Source organism: Mesoplodon densirostris, chromosome 7 (genome assembly GCF_025265405.1).
Source record: "Mesoplodon densirostris isolate mMesDen1 chromosome 7, mMesDen1 primary haplotype, whole genome shotgun sequence".
In the NCBI taxonomy this organism is placed as follows: Eukaryota; Metazoa; Chordata; class Mammalia; order Artiodactyla; family Ziphiidae; genus Mesoplodon; species Mesoplodon densirostris.
Window position 1 is genome coordinate 73659668 of NC_082667.1, and position 13594 is coordinate 73673261.

The 13594-nt window shown below is 42.7% G+C and overlaps 1 protein-coding gene across 1 annotated transcript; it reads left to right on the plus strand.

Annotated features, from left to right (window-relative positions):
* The first annotated feature begins 367 nt into the window (after positions 1-367).
* On the plus strand, positions 368-11318 carry LDHA (lactate dehydrogenase A). The gene is made up of 8 exons (XM_060105427.1): positions 368-474; positions 2625-2774; positions 4494-4611; positions 5584-5757; positions 6799-6972; positions 7632-7749; positions 9757-9880; positions 10583-11318. The coding sequence occupies exons 2-8, from the start codon at positions 2649-2651 to the stop codon at positions 10745-10747; spliced, it is 999 nt and encodes a 332-aa protein (XP_059961410.1). The 5' UTR covers positions 368-474; positions 2625-2648; the 3' UTR covers positions 10748-11318.
* The last annotated feature ends 2276 nt before the right edge of the window (positions 11319-13594 follow it).

The following is a 13594-nucleotide window of genomic DNA, read 5'->3' on the forward strand; positions in this document are numbered from 1 at the left end:
TCAACAAATATTTGTCGAGTGTCTATGACGTGATAGGAGCTGTTCTGGGCACTGGGCAACGACGGCAAAAATTCAGATCGAGCCTTCCTTGAGGGTAACTTTCACATTTTATGGAAGAGGAAATTGAAGGTCGGCTTGACCCCGGCTGATGACTCTGGCCCGGACTTTCGTGCGGAGGTAGCGTGGCTCTGGACAGCCCTTTAGATGTCTCGGCGCACGTGGGCCGGTCAGCCTGCGGGTCCTCAGGATGCGCGCGCGCCGCCGGGGCTTCTCTACCGCCCCGCCCGGAGCCCGCCTCCAGCCCAACCCACACGTGCGTTCCCGCACGTCCGCCCGGCTCCCCCCCTGACGTCAGCCTCGCGGTACTATTTAAGGCCCCTCCCGCTCTCCAGTCGGAGTACCCGAGCAGCTGCCGCCAACTCCGGGTCCAGCGCCGCTTGCCGCCAACGCCCGTCCGCCCGACGTGTACTCCCGGTATGATCGGGCCCGGCGCGCACTGCGCCCGAGGGGGAGAGCGACTGCTTCGGGCTAAGCTGGCCCTGCGCTGCCTGCTCACGGGAGGGGTGGGCGCTGCTTCCCAGAGGCAAAGTCCTGAGACTTGGGCGGTGGCTCATGCCACAAATGGGCCCGGCCGCACCCTGCTTTGGCTCTAAGTGGGCACAGTGGCTTCTGGCCGGGCTGGGGAACCAAGGAGGTGGCCGCACCTAACCTGAGGTCGAAGGCCTGGGTGGATGCAGAAGGGCCCGGAGACTACAGGTCTGAAGGGTGGGGTTGAGGGCATACTTTCGGGCTCGAAACGAGCAAACTGCACAGAACTCGAAGTCGGGTTCCGGGAGTCCATGGAACTGAAAAAGCCTCAGCAGTCTGGGGAGGCTTCCTGGAAGCCGGAAAAGCGCTGGGTGCCGCTCGGGTTGTATTTTAACCCTCGGACTCTCGAGAGGTGGGCTCCTTGGGGGCAGCCGCTGCTTGCAGATTAAAGGGCGCTTTTTGCGCAAGTTACATGTGTTAAGCAGCTAACGATGTTATAGGGCGCTATGCTAGACATGATGCGTGCAAATTTGCAGCCGAAAGGGTACCAGCTCTCCCGCCTCTCAGACAATGTAATGAGAGGAGGATCATCCGGTACCTTCTCCTCCTTTTGACAAATGGGGGAACCTAAGACTGGTTGGGGCATCTCTAAGGTCACAGTGAGTGGGTGGGAGAGTTGGGGCGTAGACCCTCTTTCTTCAGGGCTTCACCCGCACCCGTATCCCCACATTGAAGGGAGCGCTGCAGCCCAGAGCTTAGGTTTTGGTGAAACCAGACGTCCGCTGAAAGAACTCCCTTCCCCCGTCAGGCTGCCAGAAACCTTACAAGGCCGTCTAGAAATAGCAGTGATTTGTAAGGAGAGACTCGATTCCAGCTTGGTGACTCTGGGCTGCCTGCCTGGAATTCCTCTCGGATATTTTTGCCCTTTGGGGCAGTGTCAAGATTAGACGTGGTGCTTTGGGGATGCAATCTACGACAGTCTCTCCAGTGAATGCAGTGCAGGTTTGGATTAGCAGAGTCGAAGCCCCCGTCCCCGGCTCTGGAAATCGAGGGTTCCACCAAGTATCTATTAACTTTAGGGCTCCAGGCTTCAGGCCTCTGCAGCTTCCTGTAGTAACAAAATTTCCTCATACCGGGCCTAACGCCCTTGCAACGAGGATCACGGCAGAAGCCACACGAGGTGCCTCCCTGTGGGTTGGTTAACAGTCCCGGGTTCCTAATATCACGATTTAAAATCTGGCTCTGGCAGCGCGCCAGGCCGGGGAGGCTGCCAGCGGGCTTCACGTTGTTCGTGTGTGCTTAGGAGAGCTAGTTTAGTCTAAAGTCTGATTCTGAGCTCACTCTGACCCAGAGAGCAGGCTAGTTTCTGGTCACATCCGCTCACGGGCGGGGCCTCGCAAGCATCCGCTGTGCAGTCTGGTTTAGGGCCCACGTCTCAGTAGCCGGCGGCCACTAGCACTCTGAAATGCGCTTGCGCTCAGGGTTACTGAATGGGTAGGTGGGTGGGGGAGGGGTAGCTGCTAATCTTCCGGGTCTGGGCGGGGCGTAAAATCCGCGGGCTCCGCCGCTTCTTCGGGGGCGGGGGTTGGGGTGAGGAAGAAGAAAACGAGGGATTGCGCATGAGCAGAGCTCACCTTGGCGCTGGGCAACGCGGTGAGGCCGTCAAAGGCCCTTTACTCACGTACCTGTGGTCCCGAAGGGGCTTGGCAGGAGTCCTGGTGACGGGAGTAGAGTTGGGCGGGCGGCTCACAGTGATCTTGTTTGAGGAAAGGCCAGCTCCACTTGGAGTTAACAAGTCAAGATGAGTGAGCCCTCAGGAGGCTATACTTACACCCAAACGTCAATATTTTTTTTCCACGCCAAGGTGAGGACGTTTACACCAAGATCCTAGTCAGACCAGATCCTGGCATTAGGCCTTTCAATTCTCCTTTGTCTGTCTTTAAGTTTTTTTCCCTCCCCCTTTTTAGTCATCTCTTGTGATTTTTAGTGGCAGCTACCCCAAAAGGAAGCAAAAGAAGCTTTTTCAGAACACCTTTTGGTTAATAAGCGTTAGTTTAAAGAGGATGCAGTGACAGTGCATGTTTTTCCCCTTATAGATTCCTTTCGGTTCTAAGTCCAATATGGCAACTCTCAAGGATCAGCTGATTCAGAATCTTCTTAAGGAAGAACATGCCCCCCACAATAAGATTACAGTGGTTGGTGTTGGTGCTGTTGGCATGGCCTGTGCCATCAGTATCTTAATGAAGGTAAGTGAGAGCCTATCACTCTGGAAGCCAAGGATACCTTGACTCCATCCATCCTCCACTCACTCTCCAAGAATTGCATTATCACATTGTATATACAGATATTTAGGTTCATGCACTCATTCAAAGAACTTTATGTGAAACAAACTTGTAAAACATGATGCTATACCAAAAGAGTATCTAAACTACAAAAATTAAAGGTTTTTAGGCTGGAGACCCAGTTTCTTAAATTCACTGTGCTTTATTAACCTGCATTAGTTGCCTACAAATGAAAAAGTAGAGTCCATGCCTTTAAACAAGCTAAAATTATTTAAAAGTAATTTTGGAATTGAAATTGATATATATACGTGGTAAAAATTAAACTGAATGTGGGAAGTCTTCCACCCATGTTAATCCCCTCTGCCCCCCTCCTTGGATAGCAGTTTTGGTACCAATTATGGAGCTAAAATTTAATTAGAAAAAGAGAACTTGTGAATGAATAAAAAGTACTTTGGGGGACTTCCCTGGTGGCACAGTGGTTAAGAATCCACCTGCCAGTGCAGGGGACACGGGTTTGAGCCCTGGTCCGGGAAGATCCCACATGCCACGGAGCAACTAAGCCCATGCGCCACAAGTGTTGAGCCTGCTCTCTAGAGCCCGTGCTCCACAACAAGGGAAGACACCACAGTGAGAAGCACGCACACCACAATGAAGAGTAGCCCCCCTTCGCTGCAACTAAAGGAAGTGCGTACACAGCAACGAAAACCCAACACAGCCAAAAATACATAAATTAATTCATTTTAAGTTCAGGTTTGGAGTTCCTAATAAGAGAGTGAAATGATGAATTCTGGATTCTGAACAGAAAAGGATTGAAATGAGAAGGGACTGAAGGCAGAAATGAGCTATGCAAAGGTCTTGTAACTACACAGGTTGCTCTATATGTTCTTAGACCACATAGTATACCAACTCTTATTCTTTCCCCATTGGTTCAGAAATTGATGTCATTTATTTTTCCCAAGCCTATGAAACACCTGTGATGCCCCCAACTCAGGTGTGGCTAAGAGTAACTGCCAGACCACTCATTATACTGTAGATGATTAAGGGTAGATCTGCAGCTCAGCTAGTATACCTCTGTGGTTATAGTCCTCATTCCATTTGTATTAAAGCTGTTGCTGGTGCTCCTTGTCTGAGATGCACCTATGAACTTTTAAAGGTTCATCTGGAAGGCTATTTTTCACCAACATTTTGTAATGCACAAATCTGTCTTTATGTAATAAAACTGTTGGTATTGGTTAATATATGGAAAACATGTAACCAGGGAATGATCCAGAATATCACTTTTTAAAGTCTTAATCCTAATCAGTATCATCTGTTTAATGGCTGACAACCTAAAATCAATGTGTAAAACTGAATTTGAGAGACTAAACAGAGCAGTTTTACATAATTGGTGGTTAGTCACTGCCAATCCAGTGTTCTGCTTCTGTACAGTAGTGGTGGACCTCCTGCAGAGGTTGCTCCAATGAGGAGAGACGATTGGAGAGAGGGTCAGTGCTTTTTCCTATGTATAGGTCATCTGGGAGTCAGCTCTTAAATGGAGGCCTGCCTCTACTTTGAGGTATGTCCTGATAATACTTAATAAAGTAGCTGAACTCTCCTATTCCAGAAATATAGAAATTTTGCATGCCCTTCTAAAAGTTTGGAAATAGGAATTTTCCATTGAACTGAAAATTTTTTGTCTTTTAGGACTTGGCAGATGAACTTGCTCTTGTTGATGTCATAGAAGACAAACTGAAGGGAGAGATGATGGATCTCCAACATGGCAGCCTTTTCCTTAGAACACCAAAAATCGTCTCTGGCAAAGGTTGATTTCAACATGTTTGTATTACACTCTATGCTAGACTTAATTCTTTATCAGGCTTGAGAATCCTAGGTCTTCAAAGATTTCTTTTTTATACAGGATAAGAGAGCCTTTGAACAATTTTGCATTGGTACCTATGGATATCAATGTTTGAATTTCCAGCAAATGGTTTTAAATGGAAATCCAGTTCGTCCATGATGTGGAAAGCATCTGAATTAGAATGTAATTAGCAAAGCTTTGTAGGTCCATATTTTACCACATTGCTTCAAATATTTAAATATACTTACTTCCACTGCTTCCTTTCATACAGTAACACAAGGTTGAGACTAGGGTAAATGAGTCTGTTCAGCAGATATTCTTGGCTTAACCCTATCACACTTTAAAATTACCAGCCAGGAAACAGACATAGGCCCTAATAGAGTCTGTTTTGACACATGAAAATCATTGACCATCTATCTGATAGGTGACTCCCTTCATTATCTTCAACCCAGGGTTAACCATCCTGTGCCATAGGGTATCTAGAAGCAAGACATGCTTGATAAGTGTACAGTTGCCCCTGCTTAAAAAAAAAAAAAAAAAAAAAAGACCCTACCCCTGAGCTGGTATGACCACAATTAAGCAGTTAAGTAGAAATAGGAGTGTGGAAGAGTATGAGCTTTGACCTCAGGTGACACATTGGGGGATGTGTCTCATTTGATATGACTATGAAATAAATTTTATTTCTTTCAGCTCCCCCCAGTCATAGTTATATAAAGCCAACCACATAACTAAAACCAGAATACAAGGAAGGTGTTGATGTATTCTTCCTCCATGTAAGTGGCCACAGTGATAGAACTCCAAAAAGGAGGAGTCGGCATTTATATGCCATATATGCAAAACACTGATAAAACTGTCCGTTAAAAAAGTTAATGGAACAAACTTTTGCTGGAGTTTTCTTGAAGGCCTTAATCTGGTTATTGTTTCTCTTTTGTCTAGACTATAGTGTGACAGCAAACTCCAGGCTGGTTATTATCACAGCTGGGGCACGTCAGCAGGAGGGAGAAAGCCGTCTTAATTTGGTCCAGCGTAATGTGAACATCTTTAAATTCATCATTCCTAATGTTGTAAAATACAGCCCAAACTGCAAGTTGCTTGTTGTTTCCAATCCAGGTGAGACTTTTAATGGCATAAAGATAGATGAGCTAGGGCTTCCCTGGTGGTGCAGTGGTTGGGAGTCCGCCTGCCAATGCAGGGGACGCGGGTTCGTGCCCCGGTCCGGGAGGATCCCACATGTCGCGGAGCGGCTAGGCCCATGAGCCATGGCTGCTAAGCTTGCGTGTCCGGAGCCTGTGCTCCGCAACGGGAGAGGCCACCACAGTGAGAGGCCCGCATACTGCAAAAAAAAAAAAAAAAAAAAAAAAAAAGATAGAGTAAAACTGATAGTATCAATATATATCATAATCTGTATATATATTTATTTCTCATATTTTTCATTTTCCTCCTGAGAGTGAGTTTGTGTTTTTGTAAAATAGTTAAGTTTAAAACATTAAAAGGGATACAATGCCATTAATGTTGTCTGCACTTTAAAATTTGTTACTTGCCTAAGAAGATCTTGGATAAGGGATAAGTTTATGAATAATGTGTTGTTTATTTTTTTAAATTATTTTTGGCTGCATTGGGTCTTCGTTGCTGTGCACGGGCTTTCTCTAGTTGAGGCGAGCGGGGGCGACTCTTCATTGCGGTGCAGAGGCTTCTCATTGCGGTGGCTTCTTTTGTTGCGGAGCATGGGCTCTAGGTGCACGGGCTTCAGTAGTTGTGGCTTGCAGGCTCAGTAGTTGTGGCTCGTGGGCTCTAGAGCGCTGGCTTAGTAGTTGTGGCACACGGGCTTCGTTGTTCTGCCGCCTGTGGGATCTTCCGGGACCAGGGCTTGAACCCGTGTCCCCTGCACTGGCAGGGAGATTCTCAACCACTGCACCACCAGGGAAGTCCCAATAATGTGTTATTGATGCACAACTTATTTTCATTAAACTACACTTCTTGAATACTTAATGTATTTGCTATATTATACACAGTATAGAGGCTTAAAAATATTAACAAAAATATTGATTGGTCATGATCAATATCAAGATCTATACAGAGCCATGTATCCTGAGTACTCAGTCCTTATCTAATGATTCACGTAGTATCTGTGCCTAAATATTTTCTTTACAGTGGATATCTTGACCTATGTGGCTTGGAAGATAAGCGGCTTTCCCAAAAACCGTGTTATTGGAAGCGGTTGCAATTTGGATTCAGCCCGGTTCCGTTACCTCATGGGGGAAAGGCTGGGAGTTCACTCATTAAGCTGTCATGGATGGATCCTTGGGGAGCATGGAGACTCTAGTGGTAAGCATAACTTATTTTCTCTTATTGTTTTCAAGAAATTGTGTAAAAAAAATTGACAGGAGTATCGTTACTAAATCAGAGCCTAAATCAAATATCCATTCATTAGGGTAGATGGTTTCCAGAAATCTTACCTTTTGGTATAATTGTATGCTAAGAATTGCTAAGATTTTAGCCATTTTGTATGACATTTTTTGGTATAAAGGATGGGGAATGAAATTTATTTATTATAATGGACATATTAAATAAGATGATAGTGTTTAGGACACTTCATTTAATATCACAGCTATTTGGACTCAAATTGCTTGTCCCTGAAAAGGTAAGCCAATCCAAGTGGAGTGTATGAGAAAGAAATCTATTACCACAGTTGAGAGATGTTATAATTGGTGCAGAGTTCTCAGTTCCTTATGCCAAGAAAATTCCTCTTATGATCTCATAATATCTCAAGTTAGGAAAACAGATTCGAATATAGTGAAAATTCTTAGCTTTACATAATCTAATCAATGAAAGTCTAAAAGTTAGAGTATTGGTAGTCTTGACCACCTACCAAAAGGAGATAATCCTCCTTAGATAAGAAAAGACAATTTTAGAAGAATGGGTCAGAATTACTAGTCTGCTGGCTGGTGCATGGGAATAAATAAATTCTGTACTATTTCTTTTAGTGCCTGTGTGGAGTGGGATGAATGTTGCTGGTGTCTCCCTGAAGAATCTGCACCCCGAATTAGGCACTGATGCAGATAAGGAACACTGGAAAGCAGTTCACAAACAGGTGGTTGACAGGTAATAGATCTCATAATTTGTAACACAGAAGGTTGAAACTTACTATTTTTATTTAAAAGATTAAAAGTTTGGGGAATTCCCTGGAGGTCCAGTGGTTAGGACTCTGCACTTTAACTGTTGCATACGTGGGTTCAATCCCTGGTCGGGGAACTAAGATCCTACAAGCCATATGGTGTGGCCAAAAAAAAAAAAAAAAAGATTAAAAGTTTAATAGCATTTGCATTTGGTTGTCAGAAAACTTGTTTTCTAAAGCTTTGTTAAAGCTTATAATATAAAACAGGTAAAGGGATTAAAAATCGCAGACATTATAACGTGGTCAAATATTAAAATGGCAATTAAGGCCACGAAGAGATATTCAAGGCAGTAGTGCGTGCTGACTTGCCAATCAACAGTTAGAGGAGAGAAAGACCACGTACAGCTGGGACAGTCAAGGAAGCCTTGGTGTAAATGCAGAGATTGACGCAACTGTTGAAGGGCTGTGAAGACAGATGCTGAATCTCTGTATGGCTTTATACATCTATGAATCTTTCCCTCATCTTTACAGTTGTTCATTTCTAGTTGTTAATGAGCGTTCGTAAAAATAAATAGAAAAGTAACAAAAATCGCAGACATTAGTGCTACAGTCTATCTTTATTTGCCATAATTATCAATTTATAGTATGATAAATCTTTTCTGTATTTGTAATGTAAACTAAGATAAATCAAGTTAGATTAAGTCTACCCTATTTGAGATTCAGTCTTTACTTCAAACGCATATGATTCACTTAGTTAGGAATAAGAATTTTAAAATCTTATATAGGGACTTCCCTGGTGGTACAGTGGTTAAGAATCCACCTGCCAACGCAGGGGACACAGGGTTTGAGCCCTGGTCCGGGAAGATCCCACATTCTGCAGAGCAACTAAGCCTGTGCACCAGAACTACTGAGCCTGCGCTCTAGAGCCCGTGAGCCACAACTACTGAAGCCTGCGGGCCTAGAGCCCACACTCCGTAACAAGAGAAGCCACTGCAATGAGAAGCCCGAGCACTGCAATGAAGGGTAGCCCCTGCTCGCCTCAACTAGAGAAAGCCCGTGCGCAGCAACGAAGACCCAACGCAGCAATAAATAAATAAATTAATTAATTTAAAAAAACTTATAATAGTCTCTGAATAGAAACACAGCTAGCTTCTTATTTATTCAGATGATTAGAAAGTTTTAAGCAAGATATATATATTCATAATGGTACAGAAAATGAAAATAATCGTTAACTGTCAGAAATGGTTCAAATAGGGAAACTTTCAACTTAGTGGCATTATCTACTTTAAGTAAGGTAGCCATGTATGGATCTCAAGTTTATGGAATTGGAGAATGAATCATGATGGGTGTAGGCAAGGCCCTCTTATTTGTATTTGTTTAGTTAAAACCTGTTAACCCATCATCCAACCCAAGAAGCATTGACAGTCGCTGTCAACTAACTAGCGTTTGTTGAGTTGGAGTTAGTAGTCTGCTGGTGCTTGGAAATGAATTCTGTGAATTCTTGGAAGTGAATTCTGTACTCCTCCCACTGATCCCTGTGTACGCCTCCCCCAACATACACACTCTTGAGATAATCCCAAGTCAAGCATGCTATATGTAATCTTCTCGGATTTGCATTTTTAAATTCAGTATTGCATTTATAAGAATCATCCATTTTGTTGCATGTGGCTGTAGTTATTTGTTTTCACAGCTATGTGATATTCCATTGTATGAGTATACCACAGTTTATCCATTCTCCTTTTGGAGAGCATTGGGCATGTTGCCAGGTTTTTGCTATTACCATAATACTGTTGTGAACATACCCATACATAATATCCTGGCATACATGTGCAAAGGTTACACTTAGGTATATAATGCAACTTTACTATATTATTTATATAGTATTATTTACTATAAAAATGGTTTATTATAAAGCATATGTTCAGTGAAAGCTTTTTCTTTGTTCCTCCCACCCTACTTTTCCCTACCCTTCCCTACACTTCCCTACCCTACAGTGCTTATGAGGTGATCAAACTGAAAGGCTACACATCCTGGGCCATTGGACTATCTGTGGCAGATTTGGCAGAAAGTATAATGAAGAATCTTAGGCGGGTGCATCCGATTTCCACCATGATTAAGGTAGGTCTATGTAGTAATAGGTTTTACTTGAATGCCATTATTTCCTGTTCTTTAAAGGAAAAAAAAAACTTCTGAGAAAGCAATTAGATTAATGTTAAGTCCTCAATCATTGATTTAAGTGAAATAAATTAATGCACCTGCAACTTTCTTTTCTGAAAAGACATGGTTGAGCTTTAGGATTAATGTCCACCAATACTGTGTTCAGCACATAGATACTTGATAACTTGTTGACTGAAAAACTCTACTGCATTTTGTTGAGATGGGTGGAAGACTATAAAACAAATTTTTTCCTTTGGGAAAAACAGAAATCACAGTCAAGTTAGAGTTACCAAAGTGTTATACAATAAAAACAGGGAATTCCCTGGCAGTCCAGTGGTTGGGACCCTGTGCTCTCACTGCTGAGGGCCCAGGTTTGATCCCTGGTTGGGGAACTAACATCCCACGAGTCTCACGGGGCAGCCAAAAATAAACTGCAAAGTACGCTGGATAATGGCAATCAGTTAGATTTTCTTTTAGAATGGAAATCTTGCTGCTATGTTAATGACTTTTACACTGTTCATTACATCCTAACTGAAAATCCGGAAAGCAATTTCTACTTATCAAGTTGTATTAAGTAAGCTTCATAATTGTAAAGAATGAAATTCTTGGGAGATCCCAGAATGCATAGAAAAAACGTAAAATATTTTTCATTTTTGTCCTCAGGGTTTGTATGGAATAAAAGAGGATGTCTTCCTTAGTGTTCCTTGCATCTTGGGACAGAATGGAATCTCAGATGTTGTGAAAGTGACTCTGACTCCTGAGGAACAGGCCTGTTTGAAGAAGAGTGCAGATACACTTTGGGGGATCCAGAAGGAGCTGCAGTTTTAAAGTCTAATATCATACCACTTCACTGTCTAGGCTACAACAGGATTTTAGTTGGAGGTTGTGCATATTGTCCTTTATATCTGATCTGTGACTAAAGCAGTAATGTTAAGACAGCCTAGGAAAAACATCAGTTTCCTAACATTAGCAATAGGAATGGTTCATAAAACCCTGCAGCTGTATCCTGATGCTGCATGGCACTTATCTTGTGTGGTCCTAAACTGGTTCGTGTAAAATAGTTCTATTTCGTCAAGAGGTACCACTGACAATGTTGCAGATGCTGCAGTTGCCCTTCAAACCAGATGCGTATTTAACTCTGTGTTATATAACTTCTGGTTCCTTTAGCCAAGAGGCCTAGTCCAACTTTTTTTTCTCCAATTAATCACATTCTGGGATTGATTATAAATCCAGTATTGCATGTCTTGTGCATAACTGTTCTAAAGAATCTTATTTTATGTACTATATGTATCAGAATAGTATACATTGCCATGTAATGTAAAAAAGAAAAATCAACATAAATGATGCAGCCAACTCTCTGTTATACCAACTAAAACAATAAATAAACCTTGAACAGTGACTACTCTGCTAATTTATTAAGATACAAAGTGATAAAGATGTTATTTGTTAATTACATTAATGGGAGCCATTAGGTTATTCTTGGGCAACACTATGATGATTTTTTAAGGGGTACTGTTTCTAATGACCAGACTTTAATAAGAACTAATGTATTAAGGGTGTGACTAGATTGACTAGCTGTTTTGTTACCATTTCCATTGTAATCGTTTTAATATACTAAGGCCCAAAGTATTATGAGATAACTTGATTATAGTGCTAATCATAACTTGTACCCTACAGTTCACACAGGTAACATTCTGTACATGAATGTAAAAAACATTATTTGCCAACTGAACATAAGCAGTGGTACTTTGCCACTACAGGGGGACAGAAATTTTTAAGAACCTTTACTCTCTGGAGGCAGTAACATAATGGTGCTTAACAATTTTAAACCAAATAGTCCTGGTGGTTGTCTACTCAAAAATTTTCTTTAGATTTCCCTTAAAATATTTCTATAACTGTGACCTTCTCCAGGCCTAAAAACCATACTTATAGAGGTTAACTAGAACAACTTTATGGTCATCACTCCTCCAGGATTTTTTTTCCGAAGTTTCCTTCTTGAGAGCTAGATAAGGGAAAGAATTATGTTTTGTTTTGTTTTTTAATGTGTCTCAAATGTAGAAGGACAGGACTAACCTACATAGGCTTGACAATTAGCTGTTATAATAGGATTTGCTTTCCTGTAGGCTTTGAAAAAAATAACAGCCTTAAGATATAATTTACATTGCACAAAATTCACCCTTTTAAAGTGTACAATTCTGTGGATTCACATAGTTGTGCAGCTATTACCACTATCTAAGAACTTTTTAATTACCCCCCAAAGAAATGTGTAATTATTCCTGTAGCCTTCTGTAGACTTTGACGCATCTTCAGTCTTTAAAAAAAAAAAGTATTTACCCTTCTTATTATTTCATACAGTAAATTAGCCAGTATCAACATGACAAAAAATGCTTAACAGATTTATTAAACTAATCTTTCATGAATTTTCAGATTTAATCTTACAAAGCTTCCTTACTTTCTGGTACATTATGTGTTCCATGTTCACCTTGCACCTTCCTGCGCCAGGCAAGGGTAGGCCAACTCTGCTAGGAGCCCTGATTTTACTGTTATATGATCTAATTTTAGTCTTAATAACCTTGGGAAGTGGATTAGGCAGGACTTAGACTCATTTCACACAAGTTGCCAGTTAGTGGAGGAAGCAAAGGGGACGTTCAGAACATGTGCCTTGGGCAGGTATGAATGAAGAGCCTCTTCACCTAGAGCTGGAGTTTGGTCACTACTAAAATGACCCCTCTTTTGGCCTGAGGCAGGTGTAGAGCTTGAGTCTGGAGGTCATCCAGAGCAGCTGTCTCTCGCTCACAGCCCTGTGGTAAATGAGGTACAAGGGCCAGGAGCTGCTGTGGAAGGAAGCACACAAGCAAGTGGTAGTACAGGACCAACAGTCACTGCCACTCCTGTGAACCCCTCGCTTGGGGCTGGTAGTAGGTTGTGAAAAGCGCCATAAGAGAAACAGGAGGGATGTAGGGAGCTGATGGTAGTTGAGACATTAGTCAAGGAAAGCTAGAGGAAGTGCCATTTATGTTCGAAACTGAAGATGAGGAATCAACTTTGAGAGGGACTGGGGAAGAACTTTCCAGATACATGGAACAGGAAAAAGCTGTCCAAAAGCTGGAGGGAAGTGTGGTGAGTGTCTTGAGATGAAGTTGGAGGGACAGAAGGTGGCCAAGTCTCGAATGTCTCTTAAGTTGTGGTAAAAACTGGTTAAGTGTAATGGAAAGCCATTGAAGGGTTTTAAGCAGCCTCACTGCATGATCTAACCCACATTAAAAACAAACTACTGGGCTTCCCTGGTGGCGCAGTGTTTGAGAGTCCGCCTGCCGATGCAGGGGACACGGGTTCGTGCCCCGGTCTGGGAAAATCCCACATGCCGCGGAGCGGCTGGGCCCGTGAGCCATGGCCGCTGAGTCTGCGCATCCGGAGCCTGTGCTCCGCAATGGGAGAGGCCACAACAGTGAGAGGCCCGCATACCACACACACACAAAAAAAAACAAAACCACAAACTACTGGCTTTGATACAGAAAATAGATTATCCTTTAGATTCTGAAAAGGATTCAAATGCAAGTGATGACAAAAGATGACAAAGGAGGTTGTGTCCCCTTCTGTGAGTTATAAATCCTTGGCATAAATTAAAATCACCCTTAGAAAACTAGACATGGCCTTTCCTTTTCATTACTACCC

Coding starts and splice junctions, on each gene's coding strand:
- LDHA (XM_060105427.1), top strand. CDS start 2,649: ATGGCAACTCTCAAGGATCAGCTGATTCAGAATCTTCTTAAGGAAGAA. Junction 5,758..6,798: donor GCTTGTTGTTTCCAATCCAG/GTGAGACTTTTA, acceptor TTTTCTTTACAG/TGGATATCTTGACCTATGTG. Junction 6,973..7,631: donor GGAGCATGGAGACTCTAGTG/GTAAGCATAACT, acceptor TATTTCTTTTAG/TGCCTGTGTGGAGTGGGATG.